This window comes from Hydra vulgaris, chromosome 03 (assembly GCF_038396675.1).
Source record: "Hydra vulgaris chromosome 03, alternate assembly HydraT2T_AEP".
Classification (NCBI taxonomy): Eukaryota; Metazoa; Cnidaria; class Hydrozoa; order Anthoathecata; family Hydridae; genus Hydra; species Hydra vulgaris.
The window spans coordinates 11,261,251-11,288,713 of NC_088922.1; the positions used below are offsets into that span (position 1 = coordinate 11,261,251).

Sequence of the window (27,463 nt, forward strand, 5' to 3'; positions counted from 1 at the left end):
CTTTTAAGCTATAATATTTTAAGTTCTAGGTTGTTATTGTATGGTATGTTGAAAAATGTAATTTTTTTCTGGCGTGCATTTTTTTTTTTTTTTTTTTTGTCTGAGTTTTATAATTAGTGTGTGAAACAAACGTGTTTCTGCCTTTGCCCCCACTTAACATCTTTAACTTCCCCTCACACACAAGCTTTACAAAAGCTGTGTTGTTCATAGCGTTTTGTTAGGTGGTTGTTTAAAAAAAAAATCCAAAGTAATAAAAACTCACTAGAGTTAAGGCTAAAAATGGTTGACTAACGCTGCACCGGACTTAATTGCCGTGAAACTATTCAAGTGACTTAATTATTGGCGCCAAAATTGCATTTCGTGTCTTTTGCCCACCATGGAAGCCATGAGATTTGTCTCAAACTTCGAATAGTAATATTTTTACCTAAAATATGATCATACAAAATATTCAAGAAGTTTTGAATAGAGTTTAAAACAATTATTGTAATAACACACACGCACACGCCGATATTAAGAAAAAATGAAACCGAAGGTGAAGAAAGTATATGCTGGTAAATCGAAAGCAAAGAACAAAAGTTTGCAACCTAATAAGAAGTGTTTAGAAGCAATTTGTTTTTTACCTCTTAGTACTAATCAAAATAGTCCTGAAAAGTTAAAAGATATAATAAGTAACTCTGACTATAGTATTACAAAAGTACCACCAATAGACTCGTATCTTGTTGGAGATGTTTTTTGGGCAAAAATTCCAGGTCATAATTGGTGGCCTGCTATGATATCTTATGATCCTATTACTGCAGTATTTTGTCAAACGGAAAGAAATTCTATCAAGTATCATGTTCAGTTTTTCGGCGATACACCTACAAGAGGCTGGGTTTCTAAAACAAATCTCATGGATTTCAGTGGTAGGCATGTTATAATAAATAGCAGATTTTAGTTATCAGGCAAATGAAAATTTGCATTTTTAGTAAGTTTGTTTCAAAATAAAAAACATACCTGGTTACTAAAATAGTAATATGCTAATATACTTGTAGTAAAACGTTGTTTATATTAATAACCCCATAATATGTTTTGTTTGAACATATTCTGGTAAATTTACAATTAAGCAACCTATAATAGTTATATTTTTTTACTTATTGCGCCATATTATCTACTCTGTGGAGGCTTTTTAGACATAATAGAATCTTGTTTGGCTTCAGTACATATATAGACTATTTGCTACAAGAGAATGCTGCTACATTGACTGAGGGTTTTGCAAGGGGAAGCAACCTATTTTATTCAAAATTGAAACAACAAAAGGAAAAAAGTTGCTGCCTCATGTCAAACCCTCAGTCAATGTAGCAGCACCATTTAATATTACTTGGTGTTTAAAAGTCTCCACTGATGACAGCGCAATAAGCAAAAAAGTAATTATTGTAGGCCTCTAAACTGTAGATTTATCTATATTTTATTAGAGTCAATAAATTTAGTTTTTAATTATTTTTTAATTTATAGAATTAAGTATGCGTTTAGTTGGTTCTTATGAGTTTTAAAATTTTGTTGTTTATACAAAGTTTGTTTAATGTTTTTTATAAATGCAAACATGAATTTATAGCATCCATTGATTGGGTTGGAAAAATTATAATAAATTTTATCATGAAATTTTTTGTTTCTTAATTTTCAGGTTTGGATGCATTTTTATCACTTCCGAAATGTTTAGGACCGTTGAAATTTTCTAGTTCTTCTGTAAAAGAGTCTTGGAGCCATGCTGTTATTCAAGCTCAAAGTGCTCTATCTTTAGATAGAAAGCAAAGGAAAATTATATGTACTTATAGCTATAAAAATAATTTGACTCTTAATAACAAAGTTAAGATATCAAATAAAGTAAAGTCTCCTAAAATTGCAACAGAGGAGGTATTTCACATAAGTTTACTAAATATATTTAATATTTTCTTCATATCTGTTCTTAATTTTTTTTTTTTTTTTTTTTGTAAACTCAACAAAAATTAGTAAAAAGTGTTTTTATTTTTTTACAATAACAAATAGCATTAGTATAAAAAAATGATAACAATTTTTTAAATCAATCTTATTTCGACAATAATTTTAAAATTAAAAGAAAATATATATGATTATATATGAAAATTAAAGAAAAAATTTATCTTTAGAAAGTTCCATTATTATGGAACTCATTAAAAAAACTTTATTTTTTACATTTTTAAAGCTTCAATCTAAACAATTATTTATTAGCTTTTAGCCTAAACTGCAATAGTGGTATCCAACATTAAGTTAAAGCTCATAAAAAAAGTTGAAACATGAAGTCTTGGTGTCAAATTTTAGGTTTAAGGGATTAATTTATACTAAGTATTTAGTTTAAGTATTAAAGCATTAAATAATAAGTATTAAATTTTTAATTTTTGGGGGGTAAAGAGGATTTAATATCCAGAATTTTAATCTTGTGTGATTTGAAAATCAATTTAAACCAAGCGTTTTATAGAGCCATTTTCTTCTTTAAATATGATGTACAACCCTCGGAATTAGGAAAATTGAGATCGGCAATAATTTGCCGACCTCAATCTTTTAGAGGTCGGCATCAGGTCGGCAAAAATTATTTGATACAAAGGTCTAACCATAAAACATAAAAACGAGGTCGGCAATTTTTTGCCGAGCTCAAATACTTTCAGGCCGGCAGTTAGGTCGGCATTGCCGAATGCCGACCCTGATTCCGAGGGTTGGATGTATAATGTTTATATTATAAATTCATGTAAATAGTTATATATTTATTTAAATTTTTAAATATTTATATATTTATATACATATAAGATAAGATAAGAGTCTTTTTATTAGACCTATCATTTGCATTACAATATTCAAGGCTCGAATTAAATGATTGCGAATTGCAATATCCGGAAATATTTCTGGTCATTTAATTCTTAGTTTATTAAAAACTGTGAACACCTTTTAATGAAATGGTCAATTTATTATATATTGCAAATATTAATGAAAAAACAAAACAATAAATTTACTACTGCAAAAATAATAACAGTCGAAACTTACATATTTTTAATTATTATTCCTTTTAACACCAGGTAATTTAAAGATTATAAATAAATAAAAAATTATTATTACTAAAGTTCCGAAAAATTTACGCTGTAATTTAAAAATCAGCTAATAAAAAATTATGCCTTACCTATTTACGCATTGTATGAAACATAAATATCAATTTTTGGTTAGGGGGAAAGTTTAATGAAATGTTTAATGTTTTAAATTACAAGTTAATTGATAATAAAAATAATAATAAAAAAGAAATATTTTAAAATAAGTTATTAGAGTTTTTTTGTTTTGTTTTAAAATAACTATAAAAAGTTTAAATTAGTTTTTATATGATTATAAGTTATGAGCAATTCATTTATAAAAAAACATTGAATAATTTTTTAATAAGATTTAAAAGTATTTTATATCTTATTTAATGATTTCTTTCATTTAAAATATTTGATCACTGCTAAATTCCATTAGACTGTTGTGATTAGTGGTTGTTTTTTAATAATTATATTGTACTTCATTTTTCTAGTTTTATCTGATAATTTATTAAATGAATTAAAATATTAAAGTTTCAATCAAAATCTTAATAATAATAAAAATAATTGTAATAATATGGTTTTACAATAAGATTTTAAATCATAATTCAAGATCAACAATTATTCTTTTATTGAATAAGCAGCTTATGAGGTTAGTAATCAAAACTGTTTTATGGTTTTTAAAAAGCAAAAAATTTAAAAACCGGAATCATTTCCAGATATCCCAATTCACTATCAGTTAATTCGAGCCCTGATACTATTAGTACTATTTTTTTATCAATTTGTATTTTTAGGTCAGTTTCTGAGTTAGTAGATTTGATATAGTTTAATTTAGTTCTTATTTGTTTCGCTGGATCATTCATAGTATAGACATGAGTTTGTTTTTGTAGCCTAGGCAAGAACTGAAGTTTTTTTAAATTAAATTAAATTTCCCATTTAGTTGCCCAGTCGACCAAAATATTATCATTTTGAAGTAGGGTGTGAATGCATATTAGTATGAGAGTAAAATATTTGTGTATTGTCTGCAAAAAGCGCTGCTTTTGAAGTAATTATATTAGGAATATCAATAATGTATATAATAAATAATAGTGCTGTGAGAACAGAACCTTAGGAATTCCACTTTTTACTAGTGCACAATCAGAATAATTACTATTTATTGTTACTCTTTGTCTTCATTTTGTTAGAAAGTTTTGTATCTGATAGAGAACCGGGTTACTAATTCCATAGACTTTAAGTTACACAAGAAAATGTTCATGTGGGACTTTGTTGAATGTCTTTTCAAAGTTAAAATGAATATTATTGTCAAGGAGACCTTAATCTAAGTTGAGTGTCTTTAAATTGGTTACAGTAATGAGATTTGTTTCACAAGAGTGTCTCTGTTGACAAGGAGATAGCAGATTTTGGAAATTATGTAACCGAAAATTAGAAACTGTTGTACTATTGTGAATGATCAATAATATTTTTGATTACTTGTTTCAAGGAATGTTCACACTGATGGGGTTCAAAATTGATCCATCTTTTCCACTCAAACAAGGTTACTTGCAAACACACTTTACACCATTCTAAAACCATCTTTATTTTTATGATCATTTGTTTTATCATTCTATTTGAATTTTCTTTACTGATCTAATATTTTGGGTGAAAAACCAAAAATTGAAATTTGCCATATATGCATATAGATAAAATTTTAAACAATTTTATGATCATTATTTTTTAATTCTAATTTTTTTAATTGGAGAGATTTTTTAATTTGAGAATTGTAGTTTTTAAGCATTTAACTGTTTATTGTCACATCATAACACTCTAGATTACAAATAAATATAAAATTGCAAACTTGAATAACAATTCTACAAGTTCAAAAAGCTACTCTATATATTGAAAAAAAGCTTGGTTGCTTGTTCTGCACACTGATTTGCTCTGGAAATTTCCAAGTTCTTTACCCATTACTATAGGATTGGGTCAAGAGCAAGATGTTGATAACCAATAAATTGTGGTTCTTCCAGTTTCTTTTCAGTAAAACATCTTTGTAACTGACTGGTAATCCCATTCCTTCTTCTTGTATTTATGTTTGTAGTGTCTGCTACAATCATCTTTATACTCTTCCACAAATTGTTTTCATCAAGAATAGCTGCTATACCTTTACAGGGTTCCCACTCCTCCTTAAAAACCTTAAATATCCTTAAAAAAACATATTCTCCTTAAAAGTCCTTAAATAACCTTAAAAAAAGATAAAATTTGACTGCTCTCCTTAATTTCTGCTTATTTTTTTTATTTTTTAATCATCTAGGAAATTTTATTAAAGTGAAGGATTATACTTATTAACAAAGAAAAAAATATAAAGTTCTTTGATAGTTTGCAAACCTATATTTCTATTATATATATATATATATATATATATATATATATATATATATATATATATATATATATATATATATATATATATATATATATATTTATATATATGTAAAGTAATATTAATTTATAATAATTTTTCTGTTTATATTTAAAATTTATTGAAAAAAATAAGATTCTGTTTCTAATGTTTTCTCCCTAATTCTCCTTACTTTTTCTTAAAAAAAAGTGTTGTTTGTGACCAAATCTCCTTAAATATTAGGAAAATATCTCCTTAAATCTCCTTAAAATCCTTACTTGTAGCCTCAGTTCTAATAGTGGGAACCCTGCTTTAACAACAATATATGCTTTTCCGTCTGGTAGATCTAGTGCTTGTAACTTAACTTCTCTTTGTATTATATTTTTGTTTGATATTCTATTCTCTTTGTTTGATATTCTTGGTGACTAATAAGTTTACCATCAAAGTGCAGCAACCAGCCTTCTAACTGTAGTGTTTTCTTCATTTCTTTTTTAAGTATACCCGACTTATCCTTTGCTTTCTATCTGAAGATGATACAATCTTTTGTCCTCACAGAGCCATTCACCATCTTTTTTTGTGATGTCAAAAACTTCATTCAACGGATCGTATTTTCTTTGTTTTCAATATTTATTGTACATTTTCAGTACTTCATCCAGTTTTGACTGTATGACTTGAATTAATAAATGTAGAAAATTTAATTTCTTTTGTTATAAACCTGTTACTTCTTTCTCAATTTTCTTTATGCATTCTCATCTCTCTTTGATGGATTCTCCCAGAAACAGATAACCGCCAACAATTTCAATTTTGAATGATATCCTGCTGTTATCTTCCAGTGATTGTTTTTCTAGTGGAACAGTTCTTCTTTTCTTATGCCACTCATAAAATCCTACAAGATTCTTTATTCAGATTGCCTTGTTTTTTTTCGGTAATAGTCACACATTTTTAATATGACATTATGGTTGAAGATATTATTTGAATATATTTCTGAAAGTCATTAATAGATATAAATGCTATTGTACTTTTATATTATTTGACTGCTATCTGGCAAATATAGATTCATATATAATTATTAGCATTGCTCAATCAGGCAGCTTATATAATCTTTATATAGTCTCCAGATTCTAGAAAGTTTCAGAGATTTCTAAAAATATCCAGAACAGTCCAGAAAATTCTAGAAAGGTCCATAAAGTTCAAAAAAATTCAAGGCTTTGGAAAGAAATCTTTGAAAAAAACTTTTTTTAAAACTTTAGTGAGCACATAAAAAAGTGCTTGCCAAAAAAATAAAGGCGTTTTTTAAATTGTAACAAAAAATTTTTTGTTTATTTGTTCAACTTATGAAAAAAGCTTTTTTTTACTAGCGTTTTTTTTAAAATTATTTTATCTAGTATTTATTCAAAGCATTCTTTTTGCTATTTTTGTTCTAATTTAAATAGCAAAAAATAATTGCTAAGGCTAACTTAAAAAAAGACCATCCTGCCAGCGCTTTTTAGTGCGCTGGCATTAAATTTCCAACAGAGAAGACTGTGTATATATATATCAACCCTTGGAATTAGGAAAAATGAGTTAGGCAATAATCTCCTGACCTCAAACTGTTAGAGGTCGGCATCAAGTTGGCAAAAAAAATTTGATACAAAGGTCTTGCCATAAAACATAAAAACGAGGTCAACAATTTTTTGCCCACCTCAAATACTTTTTAGGTCAGCATTCAGCAATGCCGACCTTAATTCCGAGGACTGATGTGTGTGTGTGTGTGTTTTTATATATATATTTATATATATATATATATATATATATATATATATATATATATATATATATATATATATATATATATATATATGTATGTATGCATGAATGTATGTATGTATGTATGTATATGTATATATGTATATTAGGGTTTATCATCTAATTTTAGTTCTGATAATAATTATTTTATTTTAGTTTTAATTATTAAATATTGTTTCATTTTTTAGTTTGTAATGTTTCATTTTTAGTTTGTTAAATCAGTTTTTATTTTATTTAGTCTTTCTACATAAACAAGAAATCTTGTACTCAAAAAAGCAGTGCTTGCAATTATGATTCAAAATTAACACATTGTTCTCAAAAAAATGTTAATAGTATTAAATTATTGAATGGCAGTTGCAAAGTTAGTACAGAAGAAGTTTTAAAAGAAGTTCCATTAAATGCTGTTTCCATGGATATTATTGAAGCCAAGCGAACTCGTAAGAAAAGAGCATTTCAAGATTTCCATACTGAATCAAGTAATAATGAAGAAAATAAACTTAAAAATAAAGGAAAAGGTAAAATTGGAAAGTTTAAAGCAGACATTAATGGTTGGTCAGAAAAAGAAAACCTTGCTTCAGAAGAATTAAAGAAAGAATCCTTCAAGAAATCACCATATGAACCTATATCTTCAACTTTAAAATCACCTCAGGACTACTGCATGATAAATTCTTTAGCTGAAAAAACTACAGGCCAAAAAGTTAATTTGAAGAAAAGAAAAACTGAAAAAAATATTACAGTAAATAAAGGAAAAGTCAATGTAGAGGTTATTAATAATGCCGCAAATAGTGATGCAGCTCCAAGTAAAGAACAAAAATTAACATCTATTGAAATTTTGAAAACTGAAAAGAATAAAAAACTAGAATTGACCATTCCATCAAAAGTAGTGCCAACAATAATATCAACAAGTGCTATGGATATAAATCAAGTTAAATTAGATCCAGAGTTAAGTGAATTATGGCCAAACCTAAAAAAAGATTTATATTGCTGCATTTGTGAAGGAAGTGAAGGTCAATTAATCACTTGTCAAGGAAGTTGTTTTAACTCATTTCATTTTGATTGCTTAGGTGTAAGTTGTATCAAGACCAGTTTTACATGTGACGAGTGCTTATCTAATAATCATTGTTGTTTCTTTTGCAAAAAACCTGGAGCTATTTTAAAATGCTCTCATAATATGTGTGGAAAGCATTATCATCAAGATTGTTTGATCAAAGTTCCTGTTATCAAATCTAATGTTAATGAAAACAATACAAATAAATTTATTTGTCCATTACACAACTGTAGGCTTTGTTCAGAAAAAGCCAGCAAAGGTAATTTAGCGAAGTTGTTAAAATGTATTCGATGTCCCACAGCATATCATCAAAGTAGTTGTCTTGTTGCTGGTTGTACTATAATAACTAGTAATAATATGATTTGCGATTGTCATTTTGAGCCCCAAAAGAACAACACACTACACTCAAATATCAATGTGACTTGGTGTTTCATATGTTCTCAAGGAGGATCTTTAGTTTGCTGTGATACTTGTCCTGCATCTTTTCATGTTGAATGCTATGAGGATTTAAAAGAAATTCCAGAAAATTCGTGGCAGTGCAATGATTGTCTTCAAAGAAAAAAACCTCTTTATAATGATATTGTTTGGGTAAAGTATGGTGTTTACAGGTAATTTTGGAACATTTATTATTGCATTTTGGATCATTATTAATATTATTTTAACTTTATACAAAAATGTTTACTGAAATATGGATGTGGCAGCGAAATTTAGTACTCTATTATGCATAAATTTTATTTATATATATATATATATATATATATATATATATATATATATATATATATATATATATATATATATATATATATATATATATATATATATATATATAGTGGAATTAAAAGAAAAAAAAATTTTTTTTTTTTTTTTAGGGGTAATAATGCTTTAGCGATTGAAAGTAACAATCCAGAAGGATCTTGTAGATAGTTGTGCAGAATTTTATTTTATGTTTCTCACTGTTTCAATGACATTTTAATTTAAGAATTATTTTGACTCATTGATGTTTATACTATCATTACTTAATGTAAATACATAAAAAAATTAAAATGTGTTAGTGACAAGTTTTAAAACAAAATTCATTGTTTTGAATTTAACAATTTCATGCTTTAATTTCGCTTTTTTGAGTACCAGGTTGACCTACTTTTGAAGTACTTTTTTTTGCATATATATTAGGGACCATTTAAATGTTCAAGGGTTTTGGGGCACCTCTACAAATGTTTTTTTTTTAAAAAAAATTTTAAATCTAGTCTTCTTTTATTATAAAAAACACATTTAGAACTCAGACAAGGCAATTTAAAAAAATTGTTGTTTTTTGATGCACCTATTATACGTGACACAACTTGTTTTATATGATACAGCATTTATTATTTTATTTAATTTGGCCTTTAAAAAATTGAGCCTTAAAGGTAATAATCAAAATGGTTATTACATTTTGACTATGAATATGAAACAGATGTAAGCAATCTATCTTTGTTTATTTTTATACCTATAAATATTTTAAAGAAAATTTTTCTCATAGCAATAGACATGGAACTTCCAGTTAAACATCATACTGCAATAGAAGCAAATGTTATTGCTTATTCAGGAGTTGATGTTTCAAATTTTGTGCTATCTTTTTCAATTGTGTTTAGAGTTTTGGAGGAAGTTGTAAATAAAGAAGGAGAAATGATTATAAAATATACTGGTCATTTGCACTCATAATTTAGCATAACTTGTTAAACTCTTTCGATCAATAGACAAATCAAGTTTATATCCTGATGTAATAAATTAGGGAATATAGTAAAAGAAGGGGGGAGGAAAGAAAAGGGGAATTAAGAGTCCTTGCTGCCATTACGCCTATGGATTCTGGGTTCAAAAATTGATTATTCTTTTAAACTAAAAGTTTTAATATTTTTCCTATTAGTAGTTGATAAGCTTTTTTATAGATCCTCTTTTTCTGACTTTCAAACCAGAATCCTTTTTGGGACTCCGCCATAAGGGGGGACTCGATAAGCTCTGGATGGGTAGAAAAATTTTCTGAAAATTATTAAACATCAACTTCCGTGTGTTAAGCACTTAAGAGTACCACTTTTTTTTTTTTTTTTTCTATGATATATCATAATTCCTGTTTTATAAGTAACAAATTTAAGTAAATTTGACTTTTTTTTTTTTTTCCTGTTAAAGTAAATACTACACTCCAATTCTTTGTAACAACTTTAAACTATTCTGAACAATTATTTTTTTAAAAAAAATCGAGGTACATCATCATTTTTGTAATTAAACTTGCCCCAGTTAAATTGCAATGAAGGTCAAAATTACAAGTGTTATGTTTATTTTCAATTATTTTAAGTTGTTTTATTGGAATTGCCTCAAAATATGTAAGTGTACATATTTGTAGCTTTCCATTGCACACAACAGAAACAAAGACCAAAACTATTTAAAAAAATTAAATGGCAGGTTTTTGTTGGTTTAAGGCAAAGTTTGAATGGCCATATCTTTAAAGCCGTCTAGGATTAGATGATGAAACTTTTGGGATGTTCATAACTTATTAAAATCTTTGAGTAGTGTAAAAATCAGCAAAATCTTAGACTTTAGGTTGCATTTTATTAAAAAAATTGGATGTTTTCACATGGCATTGTTAATCCCTCAATCTTTTAATTCCAAAACAAAGCATTAGCGGTGAAGTATTTTAAATCATTAAAACAACATTGGAATATGATTTCAACAATAATTGTTTAAAAAAAAAGATGAATAAAAAGAATTAAATTCTTGTATAAAAATAAAATTTAGAATTATACTTAGATAATTCAAATCATTTTATTATAAATTTTCATTAAAAAGTTTTTAAATTTTGAATAATAGTATTTATAATTTTAAGTAGTAGTAATTATTAGTTATTTTTATTATTTTTATAATTACTATTATTTGTAATTATTATTGCAATTGTTTTTACAGTAAGTTACAATAAACTCCATATGTTCTGATATATATTATTAGGGGCTATTCTAGACCGTTTTCGACAGCGCCTATTTGGGCGCCGCCCAAATTCAGAAAATGAGGGCTTTTTTTTTACAATAAATATCGTTTTTGTTGTTGTTGTTGCTTTGCCTATGTATGGCAAATTTCTTAACAGAATGGCACAGGGGGTACCATCCCAAATTATTTTCCTAGAATAGCCCCTGATATCTGACTAAACTGATGAAGTGCCTAAACATCAATCATACCTTGATTAATCAATATTCTAAAAAATAGAATATTGGCTGTTATCAGTTAAACCAATAAAAAGTTTTATCATTGCCTTTGTAAGAAGAAAGTTACAAAACTTCTCCATATTTTCTGTTGCTTACATATCTGGTTTTTCACTTTTAAACAGAAGGAAGTCAGTCATCAGACACCAGCTATCCTAAACTATTTGTGTATTGTAGTACTATTAAATTGTTTTAGGCATTCTTAGCAAACAAACATGCAAAAAGAGTGTTAATAAAGTTGTAAATATTTTTGTAGCCTCAAAATAATTTTAAACATACTGTAAATAGAACATTTAATAGACTTTTTTGAACTTTTTGAAAAAAATTTTGAACATTCTGTATAAAAAACTTTTAAATTTTTCTGTTTTGGTATTATCTGTATATAAAGTTGCTGTGCATCTAGGATGTGAAGTTTTATATAGTTATATAATTTATTATATCCATATTTATTATTTATATATCCATATTTATATTTAAGTTACTAGAGTCATGATCCTAATATATAATTTTTTTCAGCCCTGGCCTTAACTTACATTAGCATGATTGTTAGCCAGGGCTAGTATACAATCTATAGTATTATATATTAGAATGCATCACCAATTTTTTGTCTGGCAATTGAAACTGTTTCATAAGTTACATTAAGCAATCTGTGAAGAAAAAAATTAAGAGGTCCTTTGATCCAGAAAAAATTTCCTCCTTTGTGTTCTTTATGCATAGGTTTTAATTACTTTCAATATAAATTTATCAATAAAAAAGCAATTTATATTAAATAATACATATTCTTTGGTGGCTATGATTTTTTATTATGTCTGCATTTCATAATTGAAAATAAGCAAATAACCCTTATACTGATGTGATTAGGGTTTTGATGTGTTATAATACTCCAGCTCAGAACATCTATAGATCTAAAGTTTAGTTTATGTAGCATGGCTTCAAAATTGTCTTATGAAATCTCTGTACTTATAATTTATTTTAGATGGTGGCCTGCCAAAATATGTATTCCCAGTGAAATACCTGAAAGAATTCTAAAAATACCTCACATCATCGGTCAATTTCCAGTAATGTTTTTTGGTTCCAAAGATTATTCTTGGGTTCATTCTGGAAGAGTGTTCAAATATCAGGATGGTGATAAAGGTGGAAATAGTGCTGGAAAGTTAAGTGTATCTCTTGCAAATTATTTTAAAAAAGGTATTTAAATTTTTGATAAAATATTTGGTAATTATTTAAAAGTGTTTTAAATATTTTTTTAATTTATAAAATACTACAAATAATAAATCAGGGTTATTTGCATATCTGATGCAACTTTCAAATCCTGATGCCCCAAAAAGCACTTCAGATTTGAAAGTTGTAAAACGATTCCTCTTGGTTTTTGGTATCCAGGAGCTCCAAAAATGTAAAGAGGCTTATGAGCTACTTTTGCAGAAAAAGACTTTTACTGGTAAAAGAACAATTATTTTTGAACCCAGAGTCCTTATGTATAATAGTAGGGTGGTCCTTAAAAATATATTTTTTTAAAAAGTTTACTCTTACCCACTAAAATTGTTCTATACAAAAAAATAACACTAGATTTAAAAGTTTTTTGAATAAAAAAAAATTTTAAGATGTGCCCCAAGGCCCTTGAACATTTAATGGGTCCCTAATATTATCAACAACAAAAGTCTTGTAAAATTACAGTGCTAAAAAAACAGTGTAAAATTACTGTTGCAAAAATCATTTCTGTAATTTGTAATAGTTGGAAATAACAGGTTTTCTCTTAAAATTTAAAAAAGATTTAATAAGACAAAGCATTTATGAAAAATGTTGATTTTCAATTATGTTATTTCCTTTTAAAGAATCTAGTCTTGATTTTATTGATACTGAAGAAAAATGCTGCACAAGGCTTCAGTCAACTTTCTTAAAGCAATACTCTATTTTTTTCTTAAGCTGTTCAAAATTCTCTACTTGCCATCCATCTTTATAAGCTAATCGTTTCTTAATTGGCTAAAAGTCCTCAATTAGTCTTTTTTTAAACATTGGCCTTGAACATTTTCAAGAACATTTCCAGGATTTTTTTTTTTTTGGGGGGGGGGGGCAAATATTACTTTTTTTTTCTTTTAATCTTGAACAGGTTTAGCATAATGAGAAATGAGACCTGGCAATGATGTTCTTTTATAAAAGGCATTAGTCTTTTTTTAACACATAAGTAAATTTTTTAATCTTATAAGTAAATTTTTTTAATAATTCCTGACCAATTTTTCAGATCAAGATTTTCTATATACCTTTACAAGAAAAAGCTACTTAGACTAACCGCTTTAGTTTGTACTTAGATTTTTTATAATATTTAACATAAGAAGGACACTCTTTAATGATATTTATATAAAAATTGTTTGTCTTGATTGTTGATGGAATGGTGTAAAAATCCTTTATCAATAATCCAATCATATTATCTAAAACTTTGATAAAGTCTTCCAAATTTAATGTTAGTCCTAGTTTTTGTTTATCAGTTCAAACTGGAATCTTTATTTTCTTTATCTTTTATCTTCATTTTCTTTTTTTAATATTCAATATACTCTCCTTTTATGATTTTATGAGCATACGAAACTGAAATTCTGAATTGGCTAGCTGCTTTATGAAAGGTTACATCATGCTGATCAAACATTATTCTTAAGGTTAAAATTTGAGTTTTTGCAGTGTTTATAAGCTTTTTTTGCTGTTCCGTGGCTTCTAAGATAACCAGATTATTCATTTTCACATTAAAATATACTTAAATCTAAGTATATATTTAAAAACATCAATAATCAAACATATTAGTATATATTATAATTTAATTTTAGTAAATAAAATGTTATAAAGTCAGCGCAGAAATTAGCAGCTGGTCAACAATCAACGGCTGCCTGAAATGACTAAAATGGTTGACCGATTGGGAAAAAAGAGCTAAAAAAAATATTTGACAAATAATCAGGGTGTAGTTTGGAAAAACCATATATATATTTTGCTTCACTTATTTAGATTAGTTTTAGTTTACTGGTGGTGAAAATCCTTTTTTTCATAAAAGATAGAAGTTCTTATTATTATTTTGTTAAAAATATTTAATACATTATTTCAATAATACTATATAATAATTACTGTATTTAATTAAGAATTGCAACAAATGAATGATTTATAGAGAAGTTTATAATTACTAATTACTGTGTGTTTGCGCATTTTTTTTCTATAATAGAAATCTTACAAGTATTTGTTTAATAAAAATTTCGTTTTAAGTAACATAAGTAATTTTTATAGTTTTAGTGTTTCATAAAATGATTAACTTCTTAGTATTAAGTAATCAGTTTATATAGTATTTGGGCAGGAGAGTTAATAACATTGATACTAACTAATTAACATTTGCAGTTTTTAAAATGATTTTAAAAAGCAGAGATAAAATACAATAAAAATGCAATTATTTTTCTTCTTTAACATTGTTAACTTTAACTATTTAAAATCTTATTTTATGATTATTTGAAATTGTTGCATGTAACTAAGAATGTTTCTCTTTTCCAACTGTACTTTGTTTTTTCATTCAATATTTTTATTTATTTTTCTTGTAGCTTTTCTGTCATTTGCAGTGAATGAATTATTTTTAAATAAATTGAAAATTATCGCTTGCATGTTGGCATTTTTTTATTATTATTATTGAATTGTAATAGAATATTAAATATCAACCCATCAAAATGGTGGCAAAAAGAGACAAATAACACTTTCATTTTTATAGCAAGCACAATCGAAGTTAAAACCACCAAATTAAAAAAAAAAAATCTTAATAGAAATTCTTTAAACTCATAGTTAAAAATACATTTAATAGTAAAAACTTTATTTTATATAACATAGTTTATTGTTATAGTAGCATTTCATAAAACGAAAATTTCTTTTAGTATTAGGTGTTCAGTTTACATTTTTAAAAAACTATAAATTGTTTGGATGTTGTCTAACTTCCTACTTAAACGGAATGAAAATCTATGCAAGAATTTTTTTAAACTAACAACATTAGCAAGTAATTGAAACATTTGTTATTTGCAATTTTCCATTTTAAAAATGCTTTGATTTTATTTAAAATTTGTTATTTTATAAGTAATACAAATTTGTTAATTTTCAACCATAAGGTTATTTTTGTATTTGTAAGGTTCAGTCATGAAGAACTAATACTAAGATAAAATTTTAAAGAAAAAAATTTTGACCGTCGATTCCCTGTGTTAACCAATTGAATTGGACCTTTGATTTCTAGATTTTCCTATGGCCTTTGATTTTTAAATTTCCACACTGTATTATATAGTGATTAAAACTTTGTACAGCTCTTCCTTTTCAAAAGCATTTTCCACTAAACCTAGTTATAAGTATATTCAATGAATGAATATTTTGAATGAATGATTCATAAATAAGCAATAAGAATAACAAGTAAGAATAGCAAAAGTTTCATTATACATGCATAAAATTTTTTTTTGAATGAAGACAAATAAATGTGTTACAGGAACTGTGATATTTAACATTTTGATATATAAATAACATTTTGAGGGTTACTCCCAATCCTAACTTGAGCATTTAGTAATGATTGTGTGTGTTTGTTAATGTATTGTATTTGTTAATATTTTGAGGTTTACTCCTAATCCTAACTTGAGCATTTAGTAATGATTGTGTGTGTTTATTAATGTATTTGTTAATATTTTTTAACTTATTAAACTAAAAAGTTTTTTTTTTGTTTATGAATTTAGCAGTTGAAGAAGCTAGAGAAGCATTTGCAGAGCTCGAAAAGCAACGTGCTGAAGTCTCTGAAATATTAGGACGTAAAATCACTAACAAGCCGCAACCATTTAAATTAATTAAAGTTGGTTTATTTTTTATTTTGTATGCATTGTGCAATGTAAATCAAACTTAACCACTAACTTTGTTTTAAATAATTTTTTAACTCTCTAATTCAAAAGCTGTACAAAAAAAAATTAACTTAAAAAAACAACCAAGTCCAAGTTTAGAAAATGATAAAGTGGTTAAAAGATTTGAAGATTTGAAAGTCATTCTTACTAAAAAAATGTAAAAATGTATACAAAGAATAACAGTTTATTTGTTGTTGTTGTTGAAGGTTGCCTGCTTCATTGTTTCTAAGTATCAGAATTTAGGTTCTAATAACCTTGTTTATAGACTTGATTATTTTTCAAATGTGATCAATTTGTAATTTATGGCTTGGTCTTATTTCTAATAGGAGTTTGATGTTATCAAAATAAGTGAATTTCATAATAAACGAAGTTGACAATTATTGCCAACTTGTGCAAAAAAATGTGCAATTAACTAAAGATTATTATCAGGATCAATTTCAGTTGTTTAAAATGTTATATAATGTATTGTGACTATTTAATACATTAATATGTGCATTTCCTAATGGTTTTTTTTTTTTATTAACATTATTATTACATTATAAATTTACATTTGATTTTATATTTTGGTTTGATATTACACTATTAAATATTCAATATACTATTTGGTGTTTAATCTATTGTAGATTCTCTGAATGACTACATTTGCTAACAATCCTTTACACTGGTCCTATGCAATCCCTAGTGTGTTGTAAAAGTCTTAAGTCGGCAATTTTCATTACATACAGTGGGGTGCAAAAAAAAAGCCACTAACATTTTTTCTTGATTTTAAGTATATAATGTATAATAAAGCAAAACTAAAAAAATTTGGTTTGGTAGTAAGAAATCTAGGACAGAAAAAGTATGTTTATATTTACACTAGTATATATATATATATATATATATATATATATATATATATATATATATATATATATATATATATATATATATATATAAATGAAATCTTTTTTAAAAAATGGATTTATACAAACACATTAAATATTTTAGAAAACATTTAGCAGATATAAAAATTGGAAGAATTATTGAAGTTGATGACCAAGGAGAGTCTTACAGAAGCCTTGTAAAACGTTTTAAACGACAAAACTCAGTCAATAGTAGTTTAGTGAAGAAATACAAACACACTGGTACTGCTTAAAGGTCTCTAGGTTCTGAGAGAAAGTCTTAAAATTCAAAAGAGGAAGATCGCTGCATTCTTAATGCCGTCAAAAAAGATCGTAAAATTACATGCTCTGAGAAAAAACTAGATTTGAACCTTACTAATATCTCAAAATAGACAGCATCTTGTCAAATAAAAGCGTATGGTGAGTTTGTTGCTGGAAAAAAATAAAAACCCTATGTTAGTGAAATCAATTGCAAAAAAAGATTAAATTGGTGCATTGAGCACAAAGATTAGACATCTGAACAACTGGGTTAAGTTATTTGGAGCAATGAATCTCCTTTTGTGTTACTTTATAATGGTCAATCTCACTGCTGGTAAATAATTGGGTAAAAGTTTAACCCCCAATAATGCAAGGCAACCATTAAACATGACAAATAGATTAATATTATTGGGATTTTTTTATTGAACACAAAGTTGGAAAGCTTTACCGGGTGGAGGGTACCATGGACCTGCATTTGTTTCACAAGATCTTAGTAAATCAACTTCGATAAAGTATAGAAGAACTTTTCCCTAATGGTGACTACATCTTTCTACAAGATAAATAACAATCTCAAACATACAGCACGGTTGAATAAAAGATATCTAGAATCTAAATTGAAACCAGTTATGTCTTAGCCAGCACAGTCTCCTGATTTAAATCCAATAGAAAATCCTAGGTCTGTGTTAAATAGAAAATTGAAAGATCATAATGCAACAAATGAAAATGAACAGTTTCAAATTCTTCTTGCTGGTTGGAATGCTTTGACAAATGACTTATTAAAAAGACTTGTAGATAGTATGCTTTCTAGATGCGCTGAAGTCATAAGAATGACCAATTAAGTAATACAACTAAAACTTTAAAAATACTTTGCAAATTCAAATTTCTTTTTATTATATGTAATATACATTAATATTATATACATTTCTATAAAAATTGTCTTGAATTACTTTTGTTATTTGAATTCATTGAAGACATTTTTTGTTGGTTTATTCATTAAAAAATTGTGTGGCTTTTTTTTTTTTTTTTTTTTGCACCCCTTCCCCCGTATGTGTTTAAACCATCCTAGGCTTATTGATATAAGATGGCGCTTCCCATATTGTTGTGGATTATATTCACCCTACCCACTGGCCTTTGATTAGACTAGTTGATACAAAACATACAGCAAGGACTTCTGCATTATAGTAATCTATCTGTTTGCAAATACAACCTGTTGCACTACCTAACATGCTTCCTATTCATATTTTAGATTTGCTACTCTGTCTTTGTTTTAGCCATTTACGTGTTAATTGTTGTCATTTTATTTTGCTAAAGACTTTAAAACTAAAGATAGAATAGTTTTATTAAACTATTTAATAGATTTTATTTAATTGTTTCATATTTTATTAAACTGTTTAATAGATTTTATTAAAATGTTTGATAGATTTTGTTAAACTATTTCATAGATTTTATTAAACTGTTTGAATGATTTTATTAAAGATTTTATTGTTAATTTAAGTAACTTTTAGATGTTAGTTATGGAGATAAGATGAATAAAGTGTTAGACAATCTTGACTTTTGTTATGTAGGGAAATGTAACATACTATAGTGGTCGGCCATCGCATTCGGACCACACGTTTTTTTTACAATTTGTTTCAAATAGATTGCTTAAACAAACACGATAAAACAAATATGATATTATTTTCTGTTATATGTCAAGTTATTTCTATTCTTAGTGATATTTAATAAAAAAATTTTAATTGGCAATTCTCGCTGTCAGTAATCACCTGTCAAATTAGTGAATATTAGACTATTTAAGATTAGTTTTAGTATTTTGATTTAAAGCATCTGTGTTTTATTTTATCAATTTTTTTTTAACTTAATAATAGTCATTAAGTCATTTTTTTTTTTCTGTTTATGTAAAGACACTAAAGTCTAGTCATTTTTTTAAGTTCTTTATTTGAATTTTTAGCTATGGGGAAAAAATGTGATTTGACACCAACAAAAATTAGTCATATCAGATGCCTTTTACAAAATACAAAATGTTCTCAGAAAAAAATTGCACAAATTGTAAAGGTCTCTGAGAAAAATAAAATTGATACAGGGGAAGAGCTTGATCTACAGAGACCACCTTCTAAATGCAAGACAACACTAAGAGTATAACCCAAAATATCTGCCTCAAAAACAGAAAAAAAGCCACAAAACATATTGACTAAGCTTATCCATGAAGCCCTTATTGTTGTGTCAGACCAGACCATCGCAGAAGGCTGAAAGAAGAGTGATTGATGTGTCATTGTCCAGCCAAGAAACCAAAACTAACTTTAATCATGAAAAAAAAAAAAGGCTGAAGTAGGCTTGAAACTATTGTCACTGGTCTGTTGAGGAATGGGAAAAAGTTTTTCTATTCACATTCATATTCATGAATTGTTTTGAATAATTTTATATATATTATAACTTAAAATTAGCATTATTTTAGGTTTGCTTTTCAGGTAAGTCAACCTTACAAGTAATGATGGACAAAACAGCTTTTGTTTGTCGTAGAACAAACGAAAAGTTTCATCCTTGCTGCATTGTGGAACACTCAAGCATCTAACTTCAGAAATCCAACTTCAGTAATCGGGTCTGTCATTTGTGGGCAAGGAGCAGGATATCTCTACAAAGTCATTGGGACAATGAGGCAGGATCAGTATAAAGAAGTATAAAGCAACTTACCTGATCTTAACCCCAAAGAAAACATTTAGGAAATAGTAAAGCGAGAGATTTGGAAAAAAAATCTTACTAACAAGCAAGATCTTAGGGATGAGAGTATCAGGATCTGGCACATTAATCCAAAGTTGACAGAAACTATAAAAAAAATCAATTGCAAGCATGCCACGATGCATCAAAGCAGTTATTGCAAATAAACGTATCAAAGCAGCTATTGCGGTTTTACAAAATATTAATACTTTATATATATTTTATACAATTTATTGTAATAACCAATGAATATTCAAATTGTTTTATTTTATTTGTTTATTTTTTATCAAGTATAACTTAATAAAAAAAAGAACAAGCTTTAAATTGCACCATTATTTTTCTTTTTGCTTAAAAATTCATATTTACATGATATTTACAAAAAATTACAGCTGGTCTTAATGTGATGGCCAACCACTGTATTTCTGTTACACAATGCAGCAAAAAATACTTTAGCAACAATAGATAATTATATTTTTCTTAGCATGCTACACATAACAACAGAACCCTTTCTGCTCTGGTAAACTTCCTATTTCTATTCCAGTAAATTTTCTAGTTTTGTAATTTTAATGTTATGGTAGATAAAAAAATAAAAAACCTGATTTTTTAAATCAAAGATTTTGTGAGTTTTAAAACAGTTGTGACTAAAGTGGGTTACTAACCGGTTCAAAGAAATGCAAAAATGGTTTATATTCTTGTACAAATTGTAAATAAATCAGTTTTGATGACAATACCAAAAAATGTTCTCATCTTTAAAAAATTTGTTTTTACCGCACTGTCCTCACAATGATGCATGGATCTTAAATACATTGAATTAACATAAAATTGTAATTTTTAGCATTTTTATAACCATAAGTATATTTTATACCCATAATGCATTAGAATTGAGTGCAAATATGTGCTTAGGGTCAGTTTAAACAGTAAATTGGCCAACATTAGGGTCATTGTCACTGCTGGGAACCACATATTTGATTTTTACTATTGCAATCAAAATAACTGTCTGCAAGAGAATTTAAATTTTGATAATAGGTCATAGTTGATTTAAATAAAACAAATCTTATATATATAATTCAAATATACACTACTGTCGGAAAAATTGTGGACACCCTTGAATTTCGTAAAAATGGTAACTGATCTAAGGATTTCATTAATCAATGCACACAATATTGAACACAAAACACAGCAATAATATAGTTAAGTAAAGTCCATATATTAAAAAATATCAATTAGTAGTCTATTGAATAGCTCTGATAGCAGCTTTAAGCCTATCATTGCTTTAAGCCTATGTCATTGACAATGCTATATATATATATAGCAGCTTTAAGCTATATAGCTATATAAATAGCTATATAGATAGATATATAGATTTAAGCTATATAGATAGCAGCTTTAAACCTATGTCATTGACAATGCTAATTTTTCAAAAAAATTAAGTAATAGTTCATGATTCCAAACTCTAATAATTCTGGCCTTGAGTTCAGTGGTATTCCTAAAAGTGTCCAAACCTTCCTTTTTTCTTACTGACCAGATATTTTCAATTTGGTTCAAGTCAGCAGACTTAGGGGGCCAATCCAAAGTCTGCCAACCTTTCCCCTTAATAAAGTATTGAACCACCTTGAAACCAAAACTCCTGATTAGCCCCAAAAAGAAGTCTGGCTGACCTACTGACCTGACCCTTTAACATTTTCAAGTACCACCTTGCATTACAAGTCTTATCAGGCTCCAGAAAACGAATACATCTAGCCACTCCAGCTGAAAATGCTCTCCACATCATTACAGCAGCAGGATGCTTTACAGTGGGCATCACAAATTTGAACCTTTTCCCAGTTTTTCTCCTCAACTTAATTTTCCCACTGTTGTTCCTAATGCAGATTCTGGTCTCATCTGTAAATAACACGTTTCTCCAAAAGTCTGGATTCTTCCCCATAAACTTCTTTGCAAAAGCCAGTCGTAGCTTCCAGTGTTTGTCAGTCAACAGGGGCTTTCTGGGGGCTATGCGTGTCACCAATCCTATGCTGATTAAATTCACAATAGTTGAGGTGGCTGCATTGATTCCCCTGCTCCGAAGTTCCTGTTGTAAGTATTTGGTTGACTTTGTGGGAGATCTTTGTACTGTAAGCTCCAACAATTGCAAATCTCGTTTTGACAAGATATGTTTTCTCGCACAGTTTCTCCTGGAGAAATCCATAAGAATACTCAACAAAACTAAACAGCACATACAGACCAAATGTAATTTCACTTATTACAAAGAAAGAACAGAAAATTTCTATAATATGCATTGTAAAATATCACACATAGCCGCTAATCCCAGTTAGGGTTTTTACACAAACTTTACTATAGATAACATTTTAAAAATATTTTATACCACAATAAAAAACTTTCACACAAATTTTTAAAAAACCAAGGTAACAGTATACATAATGCAAGAACACGTAACAAGATTGTTTTGGTTGAGTTTTTTTTGGCATGAAGTGATGAGAAACAATTTCTCGTAGTGTCCTCAATTTTTCCAACAGTAGTGTATATTTTTATTTCTTTTTAATTCAAAAGATTAAAAAAATGTACCTAATCCAGTAGTGTACCATTTTATTTCAAGAACTAAAAAGAATTTAAGAAGAAAGAAACTTAAATAGAAGTTTCGAAAGTTTAAGAAATAAAAGTCAGTTTTCAAAATCGATATTATGGTTCACCACACAATAAGAGTTAACAACTCTTATCAAATTTTTAAACAACCTTACAACTTGACAACAAATAAAATTCTCTCCTACATATTAAAACTTTTTATTTTAATTTTATAATAATTTTTTATACTGCTATAGATATTAATAACTACTTCCTTCAGTATCTTCAGTGCAATCTTTAATAATTTAGATGCAGTAGTTAAGAAATTCTAAAAGTTCCAAGTTTTTCTACAAAATTTTCCTCGTACAAGGTTTGCATTGCATAGCGATATATTGAGTCATAGCGATATATTGAGTCATTTTTTTTTTAATTATTGGACATGTGTTAATGCAAGGAGGATTAATAATATGTTTTCATTTATAAAAATGCAGTTCTACCTGATAGTTATGTATTTTTTAACATGTTTATGTGAGCAATTCGGCTTATTAGAGTTTGAAGAAAGTTAAACATTTCTATGACTCAAATTTTTTTAGCAGACTAGAGAAGCTGTATGACATAAGATTTTATTGGTGTCTTGTTTTTTTGTTTTTATTTTGTTTTTTATAATGCTTATTTGATATTTGTTTTGAGTCAGAAATAAAATAGTGTTATTGTAAACAGAATAGTTTTTTCTATTTAAACATAACCTAAAAGTTAAAAGTAATGCTCCTAAAGAGCAGAAAACAGATGTTAAAAAAATAAACCATTACAAGTTTTCATGGCGCTGCAATCTCCATGCAAAAGTTATTTTATTAATTTTTCGTTTGTGCACATTTTGCAGTATTTAGTCAGGCTTCCATTTTAAAATATTGATACCATTTTAACTCTATTATAAAAATATTTAGTTTCCATAGTCTATATAGCATCTTGTTTTTTGTTTTGTTTTTTAGAATAATCGACCAGTATCTTGCATAAGAAACATACTTGATCAATCTGAGTGGCCTGTTTGTGAATGCTCTAAAGAAACATTTTGTTCTTCAGACTCTGAATGTTTAAATAGAATGCTGCTATTTGAATGCAATGCAAAGACTTGTCCAGCTGGAAATTTATGCCAAAATCAGCAAATACAAAAAAATGAATCCAAGAAGTGTCATCCTTTTAAATGTGAGGGCAGAGGATGGGGTTTGATGGCAGATACAGGTTGTTTTTTTTTTAATATTTTTTTTTAAGCTAACTTCTTTTCCTTTAATATGCTAAAGAATGATTATATAATTAAATTTAACTAATATAGCATTAATTATTTGGAAATATTTATTAAAGTTTTAAAATTATTACCCTATTATATATAAACTCTATTTATCAAGACAGCTGTATTAGGTAAAGATGCCACAAGTAGTGATTTTGCCAAAAACTGAATATTCAGCTAGGCACTCGGTCGAAGCAGCAAATATTCAGCGGCACTTTGTTATTTTGATGTGTGACATACATCACAATCTTTCTTGGTCAAAGGTTAGGTCAGGGAAAAGTTAATCTTTGCGAATGGAATTGGTTTTTTAAAAACCAATTTCATTTGCAGTTGGATTTTTCTTTTTCAACATCTTCATGTGTGCAAATTTTCTGTAATGAACGGTTTGATCATTTTTTATTTACATGTATGTGTAATTAATGTGGAAAAGCGCAATCATTTGCTATTATGAAACGGCAGAAATATTTTTATTATAACTTACCATCTATAAAGTATCAGATATGCTAGTTATTTGTAAATTTAAAAATACACCTTTTTGCATTTAAGTTGGCATTTATTTAGCAATTATTTATTATTTATTTTAAATTTCATTTTAATTTGGCACACAAAACTTACACCTTACAAAACTCATTCTTGCCAAATTAAAATAAAAAAATGGCAAATTGAACTGAAAATTGGCCGACTTAACGCAAAAAAGTGTCGTTATATGTATTCCTTTTTTATGTGTAATTTTTTTTTTTTTCTTAATTCAATCTGGTATTCGGTAATAGAACGAATAGTTTTCAATATTTGGCTGAATACTGAGTAGTAAAAAAAGCAGACCCAAATACCAAATTGTCACCAAATCTTTATAGCATCTCTGGTATTGGGAATGAAAGAGTGCATAAACATTTGTATTTTGTTATATAAGTTAAGAAGGTTAAATGTTCAAAAATTTGTTTACATGTTAAGGTTTACGAGTTTACAGTACATGACAAAATATTTTAATTGTTTAGATATTAAACAGGGAGAATTTGTTATTGAGTATGTTGGTGAGCTCATTGATGAGGAGACATGTCATAGACGTGTGCGTGAATATCACGAGAAAGATATTTTTGATTATTACTTTCTTACCATTGACAAGGATAATATCATTGATGCATATCCTAAAGGTAATATGTCTCGCTTTATGAACCACAGTTGCAACCCAAATTGTGAAACACAAAAGTGGACTGTTAATGGAGAGATTCGTGTTGCTTTATTTGCTACAAGAGATATAAAAGTGGGCGAAGAATTGTGTTTCAATTACAATCTTGACTCTCTCGGTATATTTTTATTTTTATAGTCTTTTTCATCGGTCACATATCAGTTTAAAAAAAATTTTGAGAAACATTTAGGTAATGATAAAAAGCAATGTAAATGCGGTGCTGTCAATTGTAGTGGATTTTTGGGTGTTCCACCAAAGACTCAGCATTCTATGGCAATAGCAGATAAAGGGAAATTAAAAAAAAAGAAAATAAAGAAGCAACAGAAGATTGGTCTGAATAAAATTTTTTAATAAATTTCTTTTATATAATGTTTGTATAACCTTTTGTTCTATTTACTTTTGTTGCTTATTGATAAAAAAATTCTGTAAATATTTGTACAGAAAAGTTATTGAAATTATTTCACATTAAATTTAGTACATGATAATGATTGCTTCGTTTGTGGAGATGGAGGAGAGTTAATTATGTGTAGTCGTAACAAATGCAGCAAAACATATCACATTAAATGTCTAAAACTGGATAAACGACCGTACGGAAGATGGGAATGCCCCTGGCACTACTGTGATGTGTGTGGTAAGCTAGCAAAGTCTCTGTGTGTTTTATGTCCAAATTCATATTGTGACAATCATTCTGAAAATGAAATTATTTTAATGAATAAACATTTTTTCTGCATTGACCACGAAGAAAAAGAGATATCAATTTTTATTGCTTCCAAAAAAGATGATAACAGTGTAAAGCCAAAGTTTGATTTTTCAAAAGTATGTGACTTAAAAGATACAGACATGTCGACTCAAGTATCCGATGTCGAATATCGCAGTAATTTAAAACCTCAGCAGGAAAAACCTTTTAAGAAACCTATCAGTAAAAAAAATAAATTAATAAATAAAAAAAAATCAATAAAAACAATAAATAAGAAATTGAATAATACATGTGTAGTGAAGAAAAACGACAAGAAACCTAAACTCGCTTTAATTAAAAAGTCTGGAGCGAAGACTAGAAAGAAATAAAATAGGGATTAAAACAATTTTTATTATAAAAGTAATTTTGGTGTGTTTTTTGTGTGCGTATGTATTTTATTTTTATTTATGTCTTCTTTTTTTTATTAATTTTTTCTAATAGTAATTTCTAATAGTATTTGATCTTTACATTAAAGAATGTTGAACGCAAATATTTGGTAGTTTCAGATCTAGTATCGGTTCCTATTGAGTGAATGTATTATTGCCATTTAGATTATGTTGTCAATTTTACTTAATGGATTAGGTTTTTAATTTTAAAATTGTTCTACACATTATTTTTAATAAGAAATGTTCTGGCTTATTCTAAAAGTATATTTGCTTTGTATTGTGAAATTTTTTATTTAAAAGTTGGAGTTTTAATCTCAAAAAAAAAAAATGATGATAATAAAATATGTTCAAAAATATCTTTCTGGTTCAGGCTTGGTGTTCCTGATAGGTCAAAGTAGCCTATTATGGGGAGAGTTGCTAACTTGGGAAGGTAACGTTTGTCGCGTAGTAGTCCATTGTTTATTTTTTGTGCAATATGTTCGTACGCCTGTTACATAAAGATTCAATGTGTGCAATACACTTAGTTTAACAGTGTCAATGCAGAAAGCAGGTGTATAAGTTTTTTAAATTTTATTTATGTTTTGTTTATTAATCTTTTGTGACTAAAGGTAAAATGTTTTTGCAAATCTTATTATATTGCTTATTTCCCCACGCAATAAACTCTTTCATTTTTGCTTTTGCTCATAAACTATACCTTACCGTCAAAATCTAATTTTTCTGCACGCCATTCATATTGCTTAATTCGGGGAATAGTCAGCTACTTAATATGAGGTTCCCCATAATAAGAGATAATTTTCCTATTATGGTATGCTCCCTTTTTTATTTGACTTACAAGTTAAATTTTTAATTTTTTATTAGATGGCTTCCAGAAAATAATAGAACCAATAAAATATAATTAAAAACAATCGCAGCGATAAGGACAAACCAAAATTGTAACAAAAACTCGTAAAGTTTTCAATGCACCTCAAACTACCTTGGAACGCTATTTTAAATCTGAGGAAGAAGCTGTAAGTACACTCTTGGCGAAGAAACCAGAATTACCACCAGACGAAGAACAAGATTTAGCAGAACAACGCCTTTTATTAGAAAAAAA

General features: G+C 27.4%; 1 protein-coding gene across 2 annotated transcripts; it reads left to right on the forward strand.

The window, feature by feature from the left end:
* The first annotated feature begins 260 nt into the window (after nucleotides 1-260).
* Nucleotides 261-26,724, forward strand: LOC100200866 (histone-lysine N-methyltransferase NSD2). 2 transcript variants are annotated; one of them, XM_065792323.1, is made up of 9 exons: nucleotides 261-902; nucleotides 1,661-1,890; nucleotides 7,448-8,865; nucleotides 12,461-12,672; nucleotides 16,209-16,321; nucleotides 23,767-24,016; nucleotides 25,058-25,366; nucleotides 25,439-25,579; nucleotides 25,724-26,724. In XM_065792323.1, the coding sequence occupies exons 1-9, from the start codon at nucleotides 521-523 to the stop codon at nucleotides 26,311-26,313; spliced, it is 3,645 nt and encodes a 1,214-aa protein (XP_065648395.1). In that variant the 5' UTR covers nucleotides 261-520; the 3' UTR covers nucleotides 26,314-26,724. The 2 variants fall into 2 exon arrangements, with proteins under 2 accessions (XP_065648395.1, XP_065648396.1); XM_065792324.1 differs by having other exon boundaries at nucleotides 342-964.
* The last annotated feature ends 739 nt before the right edge of the window (nucleotides 26,725-27,463 follow it).

Bases quoted from the DNA above. Each gene is read 5' to 3' on its own strand.
- LOC100200866 (XM_065792323.1), top strand. From the start codon at position 521: ATGAAACCGAAGGTGAAGAAAGTATATGCTGGTAAATCGAAAGCAAAG. The intron at 8,866-12,460 runs GTAATTTTGGAA...AATTTATTTTAG, and splicing joins GTAAAGTATGGTGTTTACAG to ATGGTGGCCTGCCAAAATAT. The intron at 12,673-16,208 runs GTATTTAAATTT...TTATGAATTTAG, and splicing joins TGCAAATTATTTTAAAAAAG to CAGTTGAAGAAGCTAGAGAA.